Source organism: Prionailurus bengalensis, chromosome A2, assembly GCF_016509475.1.
Source record: "Prionailurus bengalensis isolate Pbe53 chromosome A2, Fcat_Pben_1.1_paternal_pri, whole genome shotgun sequence".
NCBI classification, from domain to species: domain Eukaryota; kingdom Metazoa; phylum Chordata; class Mammalia; order Carnivora; family Felidae; genus Prionailurus; species Prionailurus bengalensis.
The window spans coordinates 114117982-114136699 of NC_057348.1; the positions used below are offsets into that span (position 1 = coordinate 114117982).

The 18718-nt window shown below is 40.4% G+C and overlaps 1 protein-coding gene across 1 annotated transcript in view; it reads right to left on the reverse strand.

The window, feature by feature from the left end:
• Positions 1 to 18718, reverse strand: part of RAPGEF5 (Rap guanine nucleotide exchange factor 5) — a 226888-nt gene that overhangs the window by 179970 nt on the left and 28200 nt on the right. The window contains exons 2-4 of the mRNA XM_043589070.1: positions 8627 to 8677; positions 6066 to 6172; positions 1299 to 1420 (exon numbers count right to left, since the gene is read on the reverse strand). Of these exons, the coding sequence (XP_043445005.1) occupies positions 1299 to 1420; positions 6066 to 6172; positions 8627 to 8677 (280 nt within the window). The remainder of the gene's footprint in view (positions 1 to 1298; positions 1421 to 6065; positions 6173 to 8626; positions 8678 to 18718) is intronic.

Here is an 18718-nt window from a genome sequence, read left to right on the forward strand (position 1 = left end):
GGGGGGGCGGGTAATGACTGTGCCCCCAAGGGACACTTGGCAATGTCTGGAGACGTATTTGGTTGTCATTACTAGAGGGTGCTACTGGCATCTGGTGCTAAACATCCTGTATGTACAAGACAGGCCCCTACAACTAAGAATTATCTAGCAAAAAATATCAATGCTACCAAGGTTGTTTTAAAAGAAATCAAGGACTGATCCAAAAATACATTAACACGTAATTTTTTTTGCTCACCACTAACATGAACCTCACAAGCAAGCAGGTAACATTCTTCAAAGATAGTCACTGATTTTCAATGTGAGAGTATCAGGTGCTAGGTGTTAATAATGCCTTGAAATTACACCCACATCCCCATCTGTACTCCTCTTGCACGCTGGCACGTGGGGTATGCCTTTATCAACCTTACTATGTTCTCTGACCCTCAAGATTTATTACTTAGAGGGAAAAAGGGGCTTCCTAGTGACTAACTAGAACCTTCATGATAGAGCCAAATAAAGAATCTGGATTGCTTGACTTCTAATTCTTCAATTCCCAGGGCTCAATTAGGAAAAGAGATATCTGCCATCTATTTTAGTTGCTAGTTAACATCAATTTTGTGCTCTTTTTAAACAGCTAATTTTCATAGGTCATATCTCTAATTGTTCATGATTAGTCAATTAAATGGCATACACATTCCACTCATAAAATCAGTTTCTGATAATTATTCTAAGTACACCTAGACAAATCACACATTTAGAGCAACTAAAGATGTCTCTGATTAAAAAAAAAAAATAACAACTGAGGGGCACTGGGGTGGCTCAGTCGGTTAGGTGTCTGACTTTGGCTCACGTTATGATGTTGTGGTTCGTGCTCTGTGCTGACACCTCAGAGCCTGGAGCCTGCTTCAGATTCTGTGTCTCCCTCTCTCTCTGTCCCTCCCCTGCTCGCTCTCTCTCTCTCTCTCTCTCTCTCTCTCTCTCTCTCTCTCTTTCAAGAATAAATAAACATTTAAAATTTAAAAAACAAAACAAAAAAATCTGTTAGGAGCCTTTTGGGTAGAGGAGAAGGTAAGGGAAAAACTCATACAGGTAGTAGTCTGTGAATCAGCAAGTACCTAATTATTTTTATAAAAGATGTACAAAATAACCATCAAAAGATGACTGGCCACTTTTATTTACAAAATATGAGAGAATGCAAACATTTACCTGCAAAAGCAATTTCCATCCCGATTGTAACATCCTCTAGAAAATTCAAGTAAATTTTGTTCTGGTAGCTTAATAAAATAATGCTCTGTGCTTTCAAAACATATGATACTAACCTGATAACATAATTCCCATATCCAGTAGGAGCTGCCAGACCCCTATGGCCATAGATCTGCACTGGACAAAGGGACAGTGTTCTAGAAGCCAGTCTACCAGCTCTGACCCAACACAGCTCCTCCTGAACAAAAGGGAAGCCATTCATGGTTAAGACATTGTTGCAACTCATTTGCCAAATAATTGATATTTAATATCATCCGTTTCATAAGCTTTTTTAAACAAGCAACTCAATAATAATGAATCGGCACCTCTTATTCATCTTTCCAATTTCAGCTGAAATATCACTTCCTCAGGAACACTTGGAATCATATCCTCTTATACTCTTGCTTCAATCACCCAACGTTTAGTAATTGTACATCTTTCCAAATGAATACTATCTGCTTTCCTCACTTCAGAATCATTTTCAAGATATCAGCAACTATGTATATACCTCACCGTTAGACCCCAACAATTACAACAGTTCAGATACACAGATAAGCTCTCAATACACGTTTGAATAAATGAAGGAATAAATTTAGGATTCCTTTATATAAAGATAATGCTTCTGCCTTGGTAAAACAAGTACCTCAAAAAGTGATGGCGATCAACTTTTGTTCAACTCTTTATAGATTCTTATCTAGTCTTTTTGAGAACCAATTAATTCCAAGATTACTCAAAGTTGGGACCATAGAGAGTGCTAAAGAGTTTTGTTTGCTACTCTACAGATTAAATCCTCAAATTTGTCTCCAAGAACAATAAATATGACCATTAATCTTTTCAATATAGTCTAAGGGATATGGCCATGCAGCCTAGATCACAAACCCATAAACCCAGCTGTGCGTGATGGATTCCACTCACCACATATGCAAAAATATCCTCTACAATCTGTTTTAAGATCCACAACTGCATTTGAAGAATGCCCCAATCTGGGCACTACAAGCAGTATTTTCATGCCACTTTTCCATCTTTATAAGCCTCAAATGAAAAACCACAAGAAGACAAGTTCCTGAAATATGGTTCGTCATTTGCAAAAATCTCACTGAAAATTATTCTCCCTTAAAAAAAAGTCACCAAGATGTTTCTTTTAAAAAAATGTATCATGTAAATGGTTATCTTTATTCAATGTTTGGTATTTAAGAACCAAAACATGTCAATATTTTATTCCTAAAACAGAAACGTATTGCCATGAGATGTCGTATTTTCAGGTGTGAAGGAAAAATAAGCTTTTCTTACTGAGATATTTGGTTTTGGGGTTTTGAGTTTTTTTATGCACAATGTGGGGCTTGAACTCATAACCCCAAATATCAAGTCACAAGCTCTACCAACTGAGCCCCTCTGCTAAGATATTTCAACAAATATCCCAGCTTGGGTAAGTCTAACTTTTTTTTTGGTAAAGTGCCACTATTTGAAAGGTACTCTAAGGTGATTAGGGCAACACCAGTCATGTTCACTTGCAGGTTAGCTTTAAGACATTAGAAAGATTAACTGTCAAATAAATGGATGTTTTCTGAAAAAAGAGAAAACAGATTGCAATAAACTAGGCAATTAGACAAAACAGTCAATATTAACTTCTAATTCTATAAGACACCTTTTATGTTAAAGGCTCAAAGTGTTAATTAATTCCTCAACGCCTCTGTCAATTAGCCAGCATCTTTGGGCTTGTAAAGTACTTTTATCCCAGGGATTTAAACACTGTATTATTGTAATCCTTTTCTCAGAACAATCCAGTCCTCAGTCTGTTCTCACCTGGAATAGGACACAACCAAACATTTACTAACAAACTAAAGAGGCAACTTGCAAAAGGTGACTAGGTGGGTGAATACGTTTGCTTGCTCGCAGATGATGGGGAAGAAGTTTCTTAGACTGGGGCTTCTCAAAAGTGTGTTTAGAAGCACATGGGGGATTTGGTTAATGTGTAGATTCTGATGCAGTATGGCTGGATGGGGCCCAGGTGATGCTGGGAGCCCCAGTTCCCCAGCTCTACCTTCTCCATGGGAAGGGCTCACTGTCTTGGGCAGCGGGGCTGAGTCTATATTCCCAAACAGGATATTGCCATGACAATGCTAATTAATAAGAGCTCCCCCAACCCCCAGCCAGCAAGCTATGGTTTCAGTTGCCCATGATCCCTTTCTTCTCTACCCCCAACTTTATCAAATTATGTTTCAAATATCCTTCATTAATCCATCTACACCAGGGAACACACCATAAGGGATAGGGATAAACACTATTAACATCACCAAAGCAAACAAAATGAGGTGAGGTGCCCCTGCATTGAACTCCCACTCCCCTGACTTGCTGGCCAGGTCTGCAACAATCCAGCTCCCATACCCAAACCTAGAGGACTTAGGGGAGAGCAGCGAGGAAAAAAAAGGTATGCATGGAAGGCAGCAATCTCAACACCCACAGCAGTTCTTACTCCAGTCTTGTACTGAATCCAGAAACCGTTGTGGGTACATGTAGATCTAACTACAGTTGCAACACTAGGTGGGAACATTCCATATGGAGGTGATTAGCTATAAGGCCAGTGTGGCTGTTGCAACAAAACTTTAATTTGACCCATTTCTGGAGCTGAAAATTTGATTTCTCTTGGTCTCCTTCTGCCTCCAGTTGCATTTTTAGCAATTAATTCACGGTACTGCAGACAGGACCCTAATCTCAAATGTAAATGGGGTGATGGTATTTAGAGACCTATTTGAAGTCTCAGAAACCAATATGATTTTTCTTCGAGTGCAAAAGCAATAGAAAACATCTCAACATTTTGAAAGTAATTCTCATGTAGTACATGGGGAACACCTTACCCTGATTTACTACCAAATGAAAAGGACTCATCCTAGGCAACCATATTAGCACTTTATCTTTAAACCCAAAGCACTAATTAAATCCTTTGTTAATTAAAAATAAGAAGTTCTGGCCCAACCACTGGGAATCTGAAATAGCACAGCACATGCTCTCTCCCCTTTCTACTCCCACTGAACCCTAAATATGTTCTAAGTGACATGGATGGTTCTTTTCCATGAACCTTATTAATGTATATCTCCCAATGCTTTTTTCCCTTCTATATCCATGGAGACCACATAAAGAAACTGAGGACAATGACAGATCTTACACATAGCCTTCTGTGGTAGGTAAAATGAATCCTAGGAGCCTGCTTAAGACTAGACCAAAGACTTATCCACCCTGTTTTAGTTTTTAAAAAATGAAAAAAAAAAATCAGATGGATTTCAAATTGATATCATATCTGTTAAAAAAAAAAAACTACAAAGGCTCTATGTGAAGTAGTCTAGCCATGACTGCAGCCTCTCTTCCCCCCTGTTGTTGTCTACTTGGCCTGGGCTCTCAACGAAAGGTTCTCAGACCTTGGACTATGACTTCCTTATAGGGGGGAGGGGAAGCTTTTTTCAAGAGGTTCATGAGTCCATATACACAACATGTTTTGTCAACAGAACACATCATGTCTAACGTGGGTCATGTTTTTCAAGACCTATGTATATACTAATGTGGTTAATTAAATATGGGATTTTAAAGTAATAATTCATTATAGTTTTCCCACCCTCCCTCCTACCCTTGCTCAATGGTGCCTCAGAAAACAGTTTCTGCCAAGTGTCTGATTAGAAAGAAGTTGGTAGCATGGGATAGTTAGTGACTAGAAAAGAACATGAAGGAACTATCTAAGGTGTGGATAATAGTTACATAGGTGTATATAATAATTAACAATTCTCAAGCTGTACCCTTAAGAATTGTGCATTTTCAGTCATGTCTCAATAAAATGGGAGTCTTCTTACTCAAACAGGTTGAGAATCACTATCCCCCAAACCCATGCCATGATGAAATTTTTCTCAACTGTGACAAATGGAAGAAACAGGAATATTACAATGAATTTGTGATAAAGCTGAGTTAACTTAAAGAAATATCCTTTATTCTGAGGATCTTTCCTCCTTTTTTTTGGTAACATTTTTTATGAGTACTCTTCCTGTTCTTTGTGATATATTGCAATCTTTTCAGTAAGAAAAAATAATGGTAATAAATGCCATAGTTTTCTCTTTTTGTTCAATTTTTATCATTTTAATTTGGTATTGTTTGATATGGCTTAATACGTTTACTTGACAAAATAAAAAGCTGACAATTTACTTTTGTTTTTTCTTCAAATGGCTCCATGAATGAAAACGTGTTCTAAACTTACTAAGTGACCATTTTTAGTCCAGCTGCTTTAAAACTGACCATTAGCCCATCCATTTACTCTCATACCCCCACCCCCTTATTCACAAGCCAAGGCAGAGAAATGCCAGCTCTTTGGACCTGCCCTTCCCCCTCCTTGCAGGGCCTGAGGAGGGGCTCATCCTCACCTGGCAACTTAGAGCACAAGTTCCCCTCTCCCATGGGCCCCCAACAAGTCCTCAAAAAGCCTTGGTAAGATTCCTAAAGAGGGGACCTATATTTACTGAAGTCGCATTATAGCACATGCCCAATAAAAATCTTATAAAACATCACATTTCAGAGGAAGCAGAGCAGAGAGTCTCTGAGGAACTCATCCACACCTGCTGCTGGAGATTCCACACCCTAACTTCAGAACCAGGAGTCTCCTGTTAGCAAATACTCAGCTGAATTTAACTAAAAGAAAAACCACCACCAGTACCCCAAACAGACACTTCAAACAAACCCTCCCAGTACTGATATAGCCCATCTCTCTGTGATCAACTTTATCATTTTATCACATTTTTGGGTTTTTTGTTTTTGTTTTTTTTCTCCTTAAGGAGAATTTCTGACAAGGTGTTAGAAAACTGTGTTACCTGTAAAATCCCTTGAGGTTCACTCTGTCTTTTATCAGGTCAGCAGCCTGAACAATAATAATATTCCTCAATGCTCTTCCCGCACAAGAAGAATTCTCTCCATAAATCTAAAATGGAAAAGGACAAATATTCTCTGTAGATTCAGAATAATATAATTTGTGAGCTGCCAACAGCATACTATACATGAAAGAAAATCATGACCACCTCCCTAAGTTTAAAACATTTTAGCCTACGTAGCTACAAACAACTGCCTATTTTATTTTTGCAATTGGTCCACTTGTGCTATTAAAGCTACAATAACTATTTTCCAAATGCTAAACTGCTTTAGCCATGAATCATCTTTTATATGAAGTTTCCAGAGCAAATTATCAATTTTTTTTAAAAAACACTGTTTCTATTAATACAGCAAATGGAAGAGTATTTATAACATATGACTCTGCCATATTGATAATGCATTCATGTAAAAGTCTTGGAAGAGAGGATAGTAATTTTTTCCTATCTGGTGAACATCTCACACTGTGACACAATGCGATAGGGCTACGGTCTGCTTTGCTTTTAAGCTTCACTCAGCTGCAGAGCTCATAGTTAATTCCAAGCATTCTGGTTTCACCTACTTCATGATTCCACCTAGCTGATGAAAATTTTATTTAACTTCCTTTTGAATCTCCTAACACATCCGCATGTATTTCCGATTCTGGGAGGTTGAAGGAGGCTATTCCTTAGATCTAGAGAGCTCTACGTCCTACTTTATATACCTACCTTCTTTCTCTGTAATTGGCACCTTCCTGCATAGTACAATGCTACCTCACAAAAGAAGCAAAGTAAAAATGAACAGTCTTCATAAGTAAAGGTTCTTGAAAATCAATGTACACTGGGGATGCGTGCTTACAGGTGTTTACTTGTTTCTTGGTGAACTCTTTCTGCACCTACACAATTGTGCATCTATAAAATATTTTATATCTTCTCTTGAAGCAAACCGATGGATAATATATTGACTATGTCTTGACAGGGAACACTTCAACCCCATCTTATGCTTCTCTAGTATTCCTATTATCACCTCCCAAATACAGCCTGATAACAAAGTGAGAATGGCAGGAAGTTATTTATTTTTAACATGTTAAAACTGTATATTAAAAAACAAACAAGGGGCGCCTGGGTGGCGCAGTCGGTTAAGCGTCCGACTTCAGCCAGGTCACGATCTCGCGGTCCGGGAGTTCGAGCCCCGCGTCAGGCTCTGGGCTGATGGCTCAGAGCCTGGAGCCTGTTTCCCATTCTGTGTCTCCCTCTCTCTCTGCCCCTCCCCCGTTCATGCTCTGTCTCTCTCTGTCCCAAAAATAAATAAACGTTGAAAAAAATTTAAAAAAAAAAAAAAAAAAAAACACATGAAAACTCTACACCAAGTCAGATGACAGACAGTACTTCCCTAAAAGAGGTACAAGTCATCTGACACTTGATGGGTCCTGACAAGATACCAGTATTCATTCACTCAGTCATTCAAAAAACATTTGATGAGCAGCTACCAGGCCCCATTCTAGAAGCTGGAGATATAGTAGTGAACAAGGCCCAAAAGTTTGAGACCTCACAATGATCACAAGTCTCTTGTTACTCTTAAAAAACAAAAAACAGGGGCGCCTAGGTGGCTCAGTCGGTTGAGTGTCCGACTTCGGCTCAGGTCATGGTCTTGCGGTCTGTGAGTTCGAGCCCCGCATTGGGGCTCTGTGCTGACAGCTCAGAGCCTGGAGCCTGCTTCGGATTCTGTGTCTCCCTCTCTCTCTGCCCCTCCCCTGCTCATGCTCTGTCTCTCTCTCTCTGCCAAAAATAAATAAACATTAAAAAAAGAAAAATTTTTTTAAAACAAAAAACAAAACAAAAAAAACCTCTGCCAACCGATTTTTAAATGTAACACAATGAAGTCTTCCCCATCTTTTTCCAATGAGCATACAGAGATATTATATTATTAGGTAACTATAAAGATAATCCCCTTTTACACAAAGGTTTTAGTGTAAAATAGACACGGTATTTTTAAAATAGCGGATATCAACACAACAAATCGAAAAATATATATTACGGGCCGCCTGGGTGGCGCAGTCGGTTAAACGTCCGACTTCAGCCAGGTCACGATCTCACGGTCCGCTAGTTCAAGCCCCGCGTCGGGCTCTGGGCTGATGGCTCAGAGCCTGGAGCCTGTTTCCGATTCTGTGTCTCCCTCTCTCTCTGCCCCTCCCCCGTTCATGCTCTGGCTCTCTCTGTCCCAAAAATAAATAAACGTTGAAAAAAAAAATTACAAAAAAAAAAAAAAAGAAAAAGAAAAATATATATTATGTATTAACTCTGCATTTATGTAAGGACTTGGAAGATGGGAAAATACTTTTTTCCTATCTGGTGAACATCTTGCACCATGCCACAATTATCAGAGCATCTCAAACACCTTCAGTTGTGTCATCCGCAGGTAAGGGAGACGGCCTGCCCAGGAGCAAAGCCAAGGGCTGTACCTAGAAGAGTCTACACCAGGATTTATAAATCATCGTTTCAGAAAATGCAGTAAGAGAAAAGAATCATACCTGGGAAGGAGTGTGCTCAAGGTATGGATTGGAAATTCTTCTCGATAGAGTCTATTTTGAAAGAAAGAAGAGGAAAAACAATTAGAACCAAACAAATCTTTGTACTGTAAGAGACTATGTCTGCAACATGGCAGGCCCAGCAGTTGTCCAAGCCAAAAAACGTGTTTAAATCTCAAGTCATAGGCCATAGAGGATTAACGTCTTTATTCTCATTCAGTGTAACCATCTGGTCAGCATTCATTCAAATGGGACAGATTATTCCATTTGAATAGCATCTCATCTAACTTTAAGAAGCACATTAAAAAGACTGGGATGTTTTCATACTTGTCATTTAATCTCCATGTGATATTGATTCTGTTTCTCCTTTCCTTTTCATTTCCTCTTTCACCCACTCACTCAGACGTTCACCACTATACATCTGAACTGCTGCCAGCTTCTCCGTGGGTCTCCCTGCCTTCTGGTCATGCCCCCGCAGGCCATCCTGCAAACCTCAACTCAACAAGTGCCCCGAAGTTGCCCCCTTGACTTACAGTGCATCTCTAACTGCTTATATGAGTTAATCCAAACCAGCACAGTCTGACTCCAACAGGTTTCCAGGATTCTCCTTCCACCTCCCTCCATGACAAGACCCACTCATCAGGAGAGGCCCCCATTCCTACTTGCCTGGGCTCACACCATTCTCCACATTACAGAGTCCTCCACCTTCTTGACACTTCCCTGGATCCCACTGGACTTAGTCTTTTTTTTTAATGTTTACTTATTTATTTTGAGAGAGAGAGATAGAAAGCAAATGGGAGAGGGGCAGAGACAAACAGACAGAATTGCCAGCACACTCAGCGCTGTCAGTGCAGAGCCCAATGTGATCTCATGAACCATGAGATCATGACCTAAGCTGAAATCAAGAGGTGGACACTCAACCAACTTAGCCACCCAGTGCCCTTTTTTTCCCCACCTGACTCTGAAGTCCAGGTTTCATGCAGTCACCTCCTGGATGAAGCGCCTCCCCCTGTCCCAGTCCACTGGGGTTTGTCCCTCTTCACAGCTCTGCTTCTCTCTACTAGTCATGTGGCAGCTCCCGGATGCTCTGGGCTGTTGGCTGTCATTCTCTGTGTGCATTTGCCTAACTCATCCTTAAGCTCCTTGAGGGAGTGCTGGCAGTTTATAGGGCTTTGCTTTCACAGCACTAGCACACAACCTTGCACACAAATAAATCATTTCTTTCGAGATATTTACATCTATCCATTAAGTATCTGCTGAATGATTTGAATTGTGGGAGCTAATTTTCCCTACCTAACAATCCAGTAAGCCGCACCATCACCCACATATGCTTCAGCACAATAGAAAACTATTATCATTTCCCATTGTGGTAGGAGAAAAAGAACAGAGCAACTAACATTTACTGAGCTCCCAACCTATGTTTAAAAGCTCTTTACACCTCTATTCCAAGGCTTGCTGCCTTTTCAGATCCCATAGTCTTTAGTCTGCCGCCTCCAGTTCTCAGGATCATTTGCTAAATTACAAAACATTCCCTGCCAGTCATGGTTTTCCAGCATCCAAACCTTAACCTAAGACAGAATTCCCATTCTGCATCTTCCCCACTGCACATGCCTCCCATATTACTTATCTTAATTAAACTGAAATGAATATATAGACTCTATTCAGAAATGCCAATCGGTATATTCTGCTAAAGATTTGCTGCGGCTTCAAAGGAAAGGAAATTCACAAAGGTAGATAGGCCATTTTTAATCCCCAGGTCTTAAAATAAAACATCCACCCACCCCTTCTGGTGTCGTCTATACACGCTCCAAATCAGCCCTTCTCAGGCCTTCTGTCGTCTGGGCCTACGTAATATATTCACTTATTGAAATACCAAACAATTTAAAATTTGCATATGCACTAGCTTTATCATTTCAAGATGAATCATCATAAGTGATTTTTTCTTTTCCCCCTTAAACAGACTTTTAAAAATCAATCTGGCAGGCCAGGACTGACAGTCTTTGTTACTCATCTAATTGCCTGCCTGAATCAGCTCAGAAAAGCAACTACTTCACATGATTTAGTTTTTAAAAAAAGAAAGAAAGAAAGAAAGAAAGAAAGCTTTTAGGTAGAAACAGGTTCTCAAGAGCTAGGTAGGGACACATTCAGAGGAGAAAGCAAACCACTTCCTTTCTTTCAGCTGCCAACCTAAATCTGGCGTCTCAACACTAGTGTTACACTCACACAATCCTACTTCACAGAAACTTCCCTGTGGATGGCTGGTTTCAAAAGATTGGTAAGGTGAGTAAATAAAGCCAGGAGATTCTTCCATGCTGACTAGATAACAGTAACAGATAAGCTACTAGTCCACAGGGAATCGACAAGAGCAACTTAACAAGAACTGCCTTTTCCAGAACACAATACCTACATTTGTTGTCAGCAACTCCTATGAAGCACTCTCTAAACTGGTCCCAGGAGGGCTTTGTTTCATTAAAGCTCTGAGAAAGCTGTTCTCAAACTCAGCTGGGCTCCAGGAAACCACAGAGCTCCTCATAACACTCTAAAGTTCTGAGGTGTTCAACTTAAAACAACTACCATAACTCTGTACTTCAGAGACCGCTTTTTGTCAGTTGCTGGTATTGACCCAAAATAACAAGTGTCAAAGACCTATAGAAAAAAAAAAAAAACATGGAATAGTCTATCCATTACCTCATTAAAAAAAATTTTTTTTAATGCTTATTTATTTTCGAGAGAGAGAGAGAGAGAGAGGCAGAGCATGAGCAGGGTAGGGGCAGAGACAGACATAGAACATGACACAGGGCTCGAACACAGGGACCATGAGATCATGACCTGAGCTGAAGTTGGATGCTTAACCAACTGAGCCACCCAGGTACCCCTCCATCACTTTGTTTTTAAGAGGTATTGGGAAATGATGTAATTTTATCAGAGGAATGGTGGGGGCAACTTCTAGGAATCTGAGCATCACTGCTCTAAATCACCTAGTGGATTGCTCTCCAACATCTACCTGAGAGAGTATCTGTCACAAGAACACCCTTAAAACTGCACCCCTCTCCATTTCGATATTCTTTGCCTAATATACCATCAGCTGTTTTCATTCCATCTTTGAATCCCTTGGTTTTATTTCTCCTCTCGGAGTTCCAGGGCTTTATCGGACCCTTCCTGTGGCAACTAACTTCCATTCATTTCTCATTTACAAAGTACCTACTGAGCTCCTTGCCAGGCATTGTGGGAGCTTCCACAAACATACACATGTACATGATATGATTCCTGATCTAGAAATTCACTTACCAGAACACATAATACCTAAATAATACTTTAAACCCATAAATTCTTTTCCTTGATCCTGATTTCCTCATCAACTTACTCTATAATCTTGGATGGATGGTCCCATTGATACAGAGGATCCTCTTTTAAATGGCCCTCTCTTGGGGCACGTGGGTGGCTCAGTCAGTTAAGCATCTGACTCTTGAGTTAGGGTCATGTCATGATCTCACCATTGTCACACTGAGCCCCACTTTGGGCTCTGCACTGGTCGTGGAGCCTGCTTAAGATTCTCTCTCTCTCTCTCTCTCTCTCTCTCTCTCTCTCTCTCTCTCTCTCTCTCTCTCCTCCCTCCCTCCCTCCCTCCCTCCCTCTCCCCTGCTTGAGTGCACATGCTCTCTAAATAAATAAATAAACAAATAAATAATAAATAAATAAAATTAGATTTTAATTGAAATTTATTTCTTCTCCTTCCCACTTTAGTGAACCATGGAAAATGATTCCCTAAATGATTCAAGGCAGATACTTTTCATATTTTAAACATGTATTAGAAAACTGCAACCCTTTAATATTCACAAATGAACTTCTACTAAAAAAATAATGGCATAACTCAAAAGGGTAATTGGTTAGCTATCATGTATTACTTTCATTTTTTTTCAAGTTAGGTGTTCACTAAAGTTAAAGTATAATGGCCCAAAATGCTGAGTCTGAACCAAGGACAGAACTCATTCCAGAGTCAGTGAAAATATCTTACTATAGTGTATGATAGACTTACAGCACATTTTTTTTTAATCATCTCTTAAATGATATGCCTTAAAACTCTCCTTAGATTGAGGTGAAGTGCTTAGGTGACCAAGGTGAGAGAGAAAAGAAACGAGAAAGAGTGAATCATTTCAATCCCCACAGAAGCACGACCTCTCTATTTCAAAGAGGAACGATTAAGAGCTATCAAATGTATTAATGCCTTGAGAATTCAGTTCCTGACATAAGTTTCTGTCACCTCCAACCATTGTCTTTTCCCTATTCTGGGTGATCAAGTAGAAGACGAAGACATCAAAGTGGAATGAGCACACTTACATTACTTAACAATCCTAGGAAACCAAAAAGCTTCCTAAGTTACTGGAGGGTCCCTACGTTAAGAGACTACTAGTGACTGAAACAACCAGAGCTGTGACTTAGCAGGCTGTCCAGTAGAGTTCTAAGACTGTGGGTCCTTTTTAAGGCTCAGGGTAACAATTCCAGGTCAATCAAAGCCCAATCAAAGTAAAAGGGACAGAACTCCAGCCAGTATGTGGGCTTGAGAATTACACAGCATCACAAGTTAGGCATTATGCAAGCTGGAGGCACGAGCCAATTGTTGAAAGGGAAGCATGGGGAGGGCCCAACACCATCCCTCTGCAAGTTCTGGTCAAGGGTCAGGTCCACAACCATTTCTTCAGGGCTCCAAGGGGTGTGCTCCCACCAGTCATTTATAGCCACAAAGGCCATGTGTAATAGCACCTTCTCAACACAGTCAATAATGTTTTCAAAACGGTATTATTCCACAAGGCCCCGTGAGGTGTTAAGAAAGCAGACTGAAAGGAAAAGTGACGGAAACACTGAGCACCTCCTTTGTCTTGAGCTCTTTCCCTTAATAGTAACTGCACCCACCTATTCACGTTTTTCACAGAAAAGAGGCCTGACAGAGAAATTAAGAAATTTACTTCAAGTCCCAGAGCTGGAAAGTTAGAGTCAGGACTGAAACAAAAGTGACTGATTCCAAAGCCACCACTCTGCTATAATATGCTTCATGCTATTCAATAGTAATTGAGTTTCTACCATATGCTAGACATTGTGCTAAGTATTTTACATGCAACATACCACTTAATCCATGAAAAACTATGAGGTAGATACTATTAATTCTATTTTGCAGATGAAAGAACTACTCTTAAAGAGGTTAAGAAATTTACCCAAGTTTGCAGCCCACACCCCTCTGTAGTCACTGCTCCATAGGTGTCTCTCATAACGTAGACTGTGATGATTCAAAAGTCACATGACAAATGAGTGCATCTCACTGCATTTAGAAATCACACATAGCACTAGATCCAAAGGTTCTCAACTCTGGATGTCTACCAGAGCCATCTGAGAAACTAAAGAGAAAAATGAATCAGGTGTTCATGTCCCACCGCAGACCACAGAATTAGATAGAACCTCTAGAAGCCGGACCTGGGTGGTTTTTGCCAAGCTCCCCAGGTGGTTCTATTGTGCAACCACTGTGCAAATGAGTGGCTAGAATTGGCGATTTGAACCTCTCACCATCCACTTCAACTATGAGACTTGGAGCACTCTTCAAACATCACCTCCCTCGCAGGCCCGGCTGAGTTTAGAACAGAGTAGAAGTACAAGTCTTTTGACCAACAGCACAGGCATCTCTGGGTGAGCTTCTCTGTCTGGCTCATGTAAAAACAAAGAGCCAGTGTTTCTGGAAATACCACCTTGTACCCGTTTGTGTTATGTGTGTTATATATACCCCATCTCAGACACAGCCCTGAGCCAAGCTACCTTCGTGGCTGCAGAAAAGTGCAGGACCTACACCCCTTCTGAAAAGGCATACCCTTTAAATGGCATCTGTAGCATTACACTTAATTTTTACTTCCCATTATTAAAGGACTCTCTTCTAATATAAACATGTTTGCCCCACTTAAAACCTGAAGGAGAAAATTAAAGTGGGTTCTAGGAATACTTATAAATATTTCAAAATCTTGCCTGCCTAGGGAAATAAACCAGCAAGAACCAGCAGCTTCTGGGAAAACATACACAATAGGTGCAACAGAAACAAACCCTAATGTGTCATCAACTTGGTTTTTATTCAGTTCTTGGGAAAATCTTTCTTCTTGCTGCATTTACAAGCAAGGGAATAGTTCTACCTAACACGGTGAGCTTTGGTTAATGCAATCACAGAAAAGCCTTTAAAATTTAGGAATCAAGTCCCTAACGATTTTGGAACAGTTAAATTAGCAAGCTTACTTATCTCCACTTGTTACTGAATTCCCTTCGTGTACTAACATCAACCCCCTGAGTCACATCTGGACTCCAAGATGAACCCTTTCCCCAGCAGCCAACATGAAGACACTCCCACCAAGACAACAGGAGCAGCAAAATAATCAAAGTGTTGCATCATAACCCGCAGAATAAATACCCACGAGTCCATATGGATATAAATGGTTGAGTAAACAAATGTTGAGTCAAGAGGGGTGGAGGGAGTGTGGACAGTCTTCCTTACAGAATAACTCCAATTGCTAAATTCAGTAAGAGGAAAACAAAATCACCATTAGGCAAATACCACAGCACTGAATGTTGCAGAAAAGAAAGAAATCCGTGGATGCCAAAATTAGTGGACACAAGTGTGATACACAGGCTGTCTGCAAAGTGTCAAAGTGGCTTCTCACAAGACACTAATGAGTATGGAGCAAAAAAAAGAGTAACTTTTCAGGAGCATAGCAGACCTGACCCAAATTTATAAAAGTTATCACCTATCATGAGACATATTGACATCATTTGCCTGCTGAAAGGATACACCGAGGAAGGCATTTTTATGACATTTTTGTAAAACTGCACACCTGAATTCAATGTGAAAACAACTCCAAATTGAGGGACACTCTTCAATTTACGACTGTAATTCCACAAAAATTGTCAAAACTATCAAAGACCAAGAAATACTGAGGGACTCTCCCAGGTTGGAGGAGACCAAAGGAAATACAACCAAAGGCCACGTGTGATCTTGCACTAGGATAAGGACCATGGCTAGACAACTGGAGACCAAAATGAGGTCTATTTTGAGTTGATTGACTAGGAATGCTGGTTTTGCCAAAAGTACTATGGTTACATAAAATGTTAACATTTGGGGAAGCTGGATGAAGGTTATAAGAGAACTCTTTACACTATTTGTAGAAATTCTGAGTCTGAAATCATTTCAAAAGGAAAAGTTAAGAAAAAAAAAGTAATGGCCTTCTTCCTTCCCACAAATAAAGTTTCAAAAAACAATCCAATATTATTTTAAAATCAAGCTTCTATGTCTTTGCTAAATGCTATATGGCCCTTACCCCCGATTATCTCAGGCTGCACAACAGAATGACCCTACTTGTCTCCCTGCCGACTTGGACCCCTAGCACCTTCACACAAATCAGATTCATCTCCCTAAAACATCTTGCTTATCACCTTATCTTTACTAAATACTTACTTAAAATCCACATCTTACTCTCCCTGAGTGTTCAAGCAGTGGATACCATCGACGACACCCTGCCACACTTCTCCCCTACAAACCCTCTGCTCTAGCCAGGCCCACCATTCGATTTTTACTCTGCCAACTGTGCACATTCTCACTTTTGTGTCTAAGCCCTTGCCGTGACCTCTCCTCCCCGCATTTCTCTGCATTTCCACACCTTGCTCTTCCTGTGAGCCACACAAATACCGGAGGAAGCCCATGTAAGCCCCGAGCCTCCCATGACTAATCTCTTTCCCAAACCTTCTAACACTTGTCTTTAGCTGCCACTAGATACATTGCCTCCTGCCTCCATTTGTAGAGGTCTCCCATCTCTTCTCAACCAGCCTTGCAACCCCCAGTACTTACTTAACCCTTCTGTAAATCAAGTCCTTTCCACAGTGTGTGGCAGGGGCTGACCACCCAGTGGTGGCTCTTCCCCTGGTCACCGTACCTGATGTTCCAGAATCTCAAGCCAAGTGCTAAATGTGCTATTACCACCTCCAAATCTATGAAACCCATGGCCACCTCTGCCATGCCACTGCCACCAACCTTCCTTTCTCTTCTCAATTCTGTTTTAAGTGGTTTACTATGCAGCAAGAGTATATACAGTGTGTGTGTGTGTGTGTGTGTATTAATGTTTACTTTTGAGGGAGAGAGAGTGTGAGCACGAGCGGCAGAGGGGCAGAGAGAGAGGGGGACACAGAATCTGATGCAAATCCAGGCTCTGAGCTGTCCCCACAGAGCCCCATGAACCCAAGAACCGTGAGATCAAGACCTAAGCCTTAGTCAGATGCTCAAGTGATTGAGCCACCCAGGAGCCTCCAGAGTATACTTCTATAGACTGGATTCTTTATGTGCTTGTTTTAAAACTTAAAAATACACTGGAACACCAATTATTTCTTTGTAGTGAAAAACAATGCCATTAAGTCACTTTGTGTGGGGTCTTCAAGAGGAAAACATGTTCAGTTTTCTTTTACTATGTTACTGGCAAGTCAGAAATGTGCGAAAGAAATACACCTTGGAGCAGCCACCTTTGTTTCCCTCTTTGGGAATAAAACGGTCTCTCAGAGGTTTCTTGTTAATTCACACACGAAGTTTTCAAAGCTACAAAGTAATAAGGGTGATTATGTAGTCTTCTGGCGGAAGGGCAATTTCGAAAACCTAGTCTTCTAGTTTTTCTTTCTCAGTTACTCATACAAAACACACCAAAACCCTCAGAACTAAAGCACCAGAAAAGACATCCTGAGGTCACCTGGCCTATTCCACAGCTTTCGTCTGTACTATGAATCAGGTGGGAATCTGGATCAGGAATCCAGAAACTACAGCCCGCAGACCAAACCCAGCTGCCACCTGTTTTTCATAAAGTTTTATTGGAACACAGCTGTGCACATTTGTTTATATACAGTCTCCTGCCATTTTCCTGCCCAAAATATTTACTATGTAGCGCTTCACAAAAAAAATGTAGCTCTACATTATCCAGTTTTGCAGAGCAGGAGGTGCACTATAAAATCCCCAGCAACACATTCCCGTGCCGTGCTTAATTAGTTATTGGTAAGAATTGCTTTTCATCTGGAACCACATTATCTCCTGCTGCAGTTGAAGATTATTTCCTCCAAAAATGTTAGGCACATTTCCATCTTCACTTACATGTTACATAAAAGCAAGAAATAGGTCAACACAATTTTTGGCTCCCAAGATTAAAACAAACAAAAAAGGAGCAATTAGTTTCATGATCTCCATTTTAAAAAAATTTTTATTTTTGAGAGACAGCGAGAACACGTGCGTGAGCAAGCAGGGGAGGGCAGAGAGAGAGAGGGAGACACAGAATCTGAAGCAGGCTCCAGACTCTGAGCTGTCAGCACAGAGCCTGATGAGGGGCTCGAACTCACAGATGGCAAGATCATGACCGGAGAGAAAGTGAGATGCTTAACCACTTAACCGACTGAGCCACCAGGCACCCCTGACGAACTCCATTTAAATTAGGAACTTCCTATCTATACCATAATGTAGACAAGCCTAGACTACACAAGCCTGACGTCAAGGGTCAAATATACAAAAGTTCTAGTAAATACGAGAATATCTCGTTTCAAACATCTGAACTTTGCAGAGTAGTCTCTCTGCTTGGAATGACTTCTCATACATTTCAATTTTCATAGAGTTTATGTTAAAATGTATTTATATGCTTAAAAACTCCCCTGTTAGAACTTCTTATGTACTTCCAAAGTACTTTAGATTCCAGATATTTATATTTGGATTCTCCCTAATTTATTATTAGAATCTTAAAGGTAAGGCCTATATTCTGCCCATGTATATAAACATCCACAGTATCAAACATGATAGTGTACAGTTAATTCTCACTGAATGCTTGTCAAGGAAAAACAAATCCAGATCTTTAAATGCTTTCCTCAACTCTTCTCACCGTTTAGAGTTTATAGCTCCTTCCTCCAGGCCCTGCACCTTCTCCTGGGAGGCAGCCTTATGTGGTGGTTACAAGCAGAGCTCTGAATTTATAGGACTTAGATTCAAAGCCCATCTGTATTATGTGTCCTTGAACAAGTTATTTAACCTCTGCCTCTCTCACCACCTGTTTA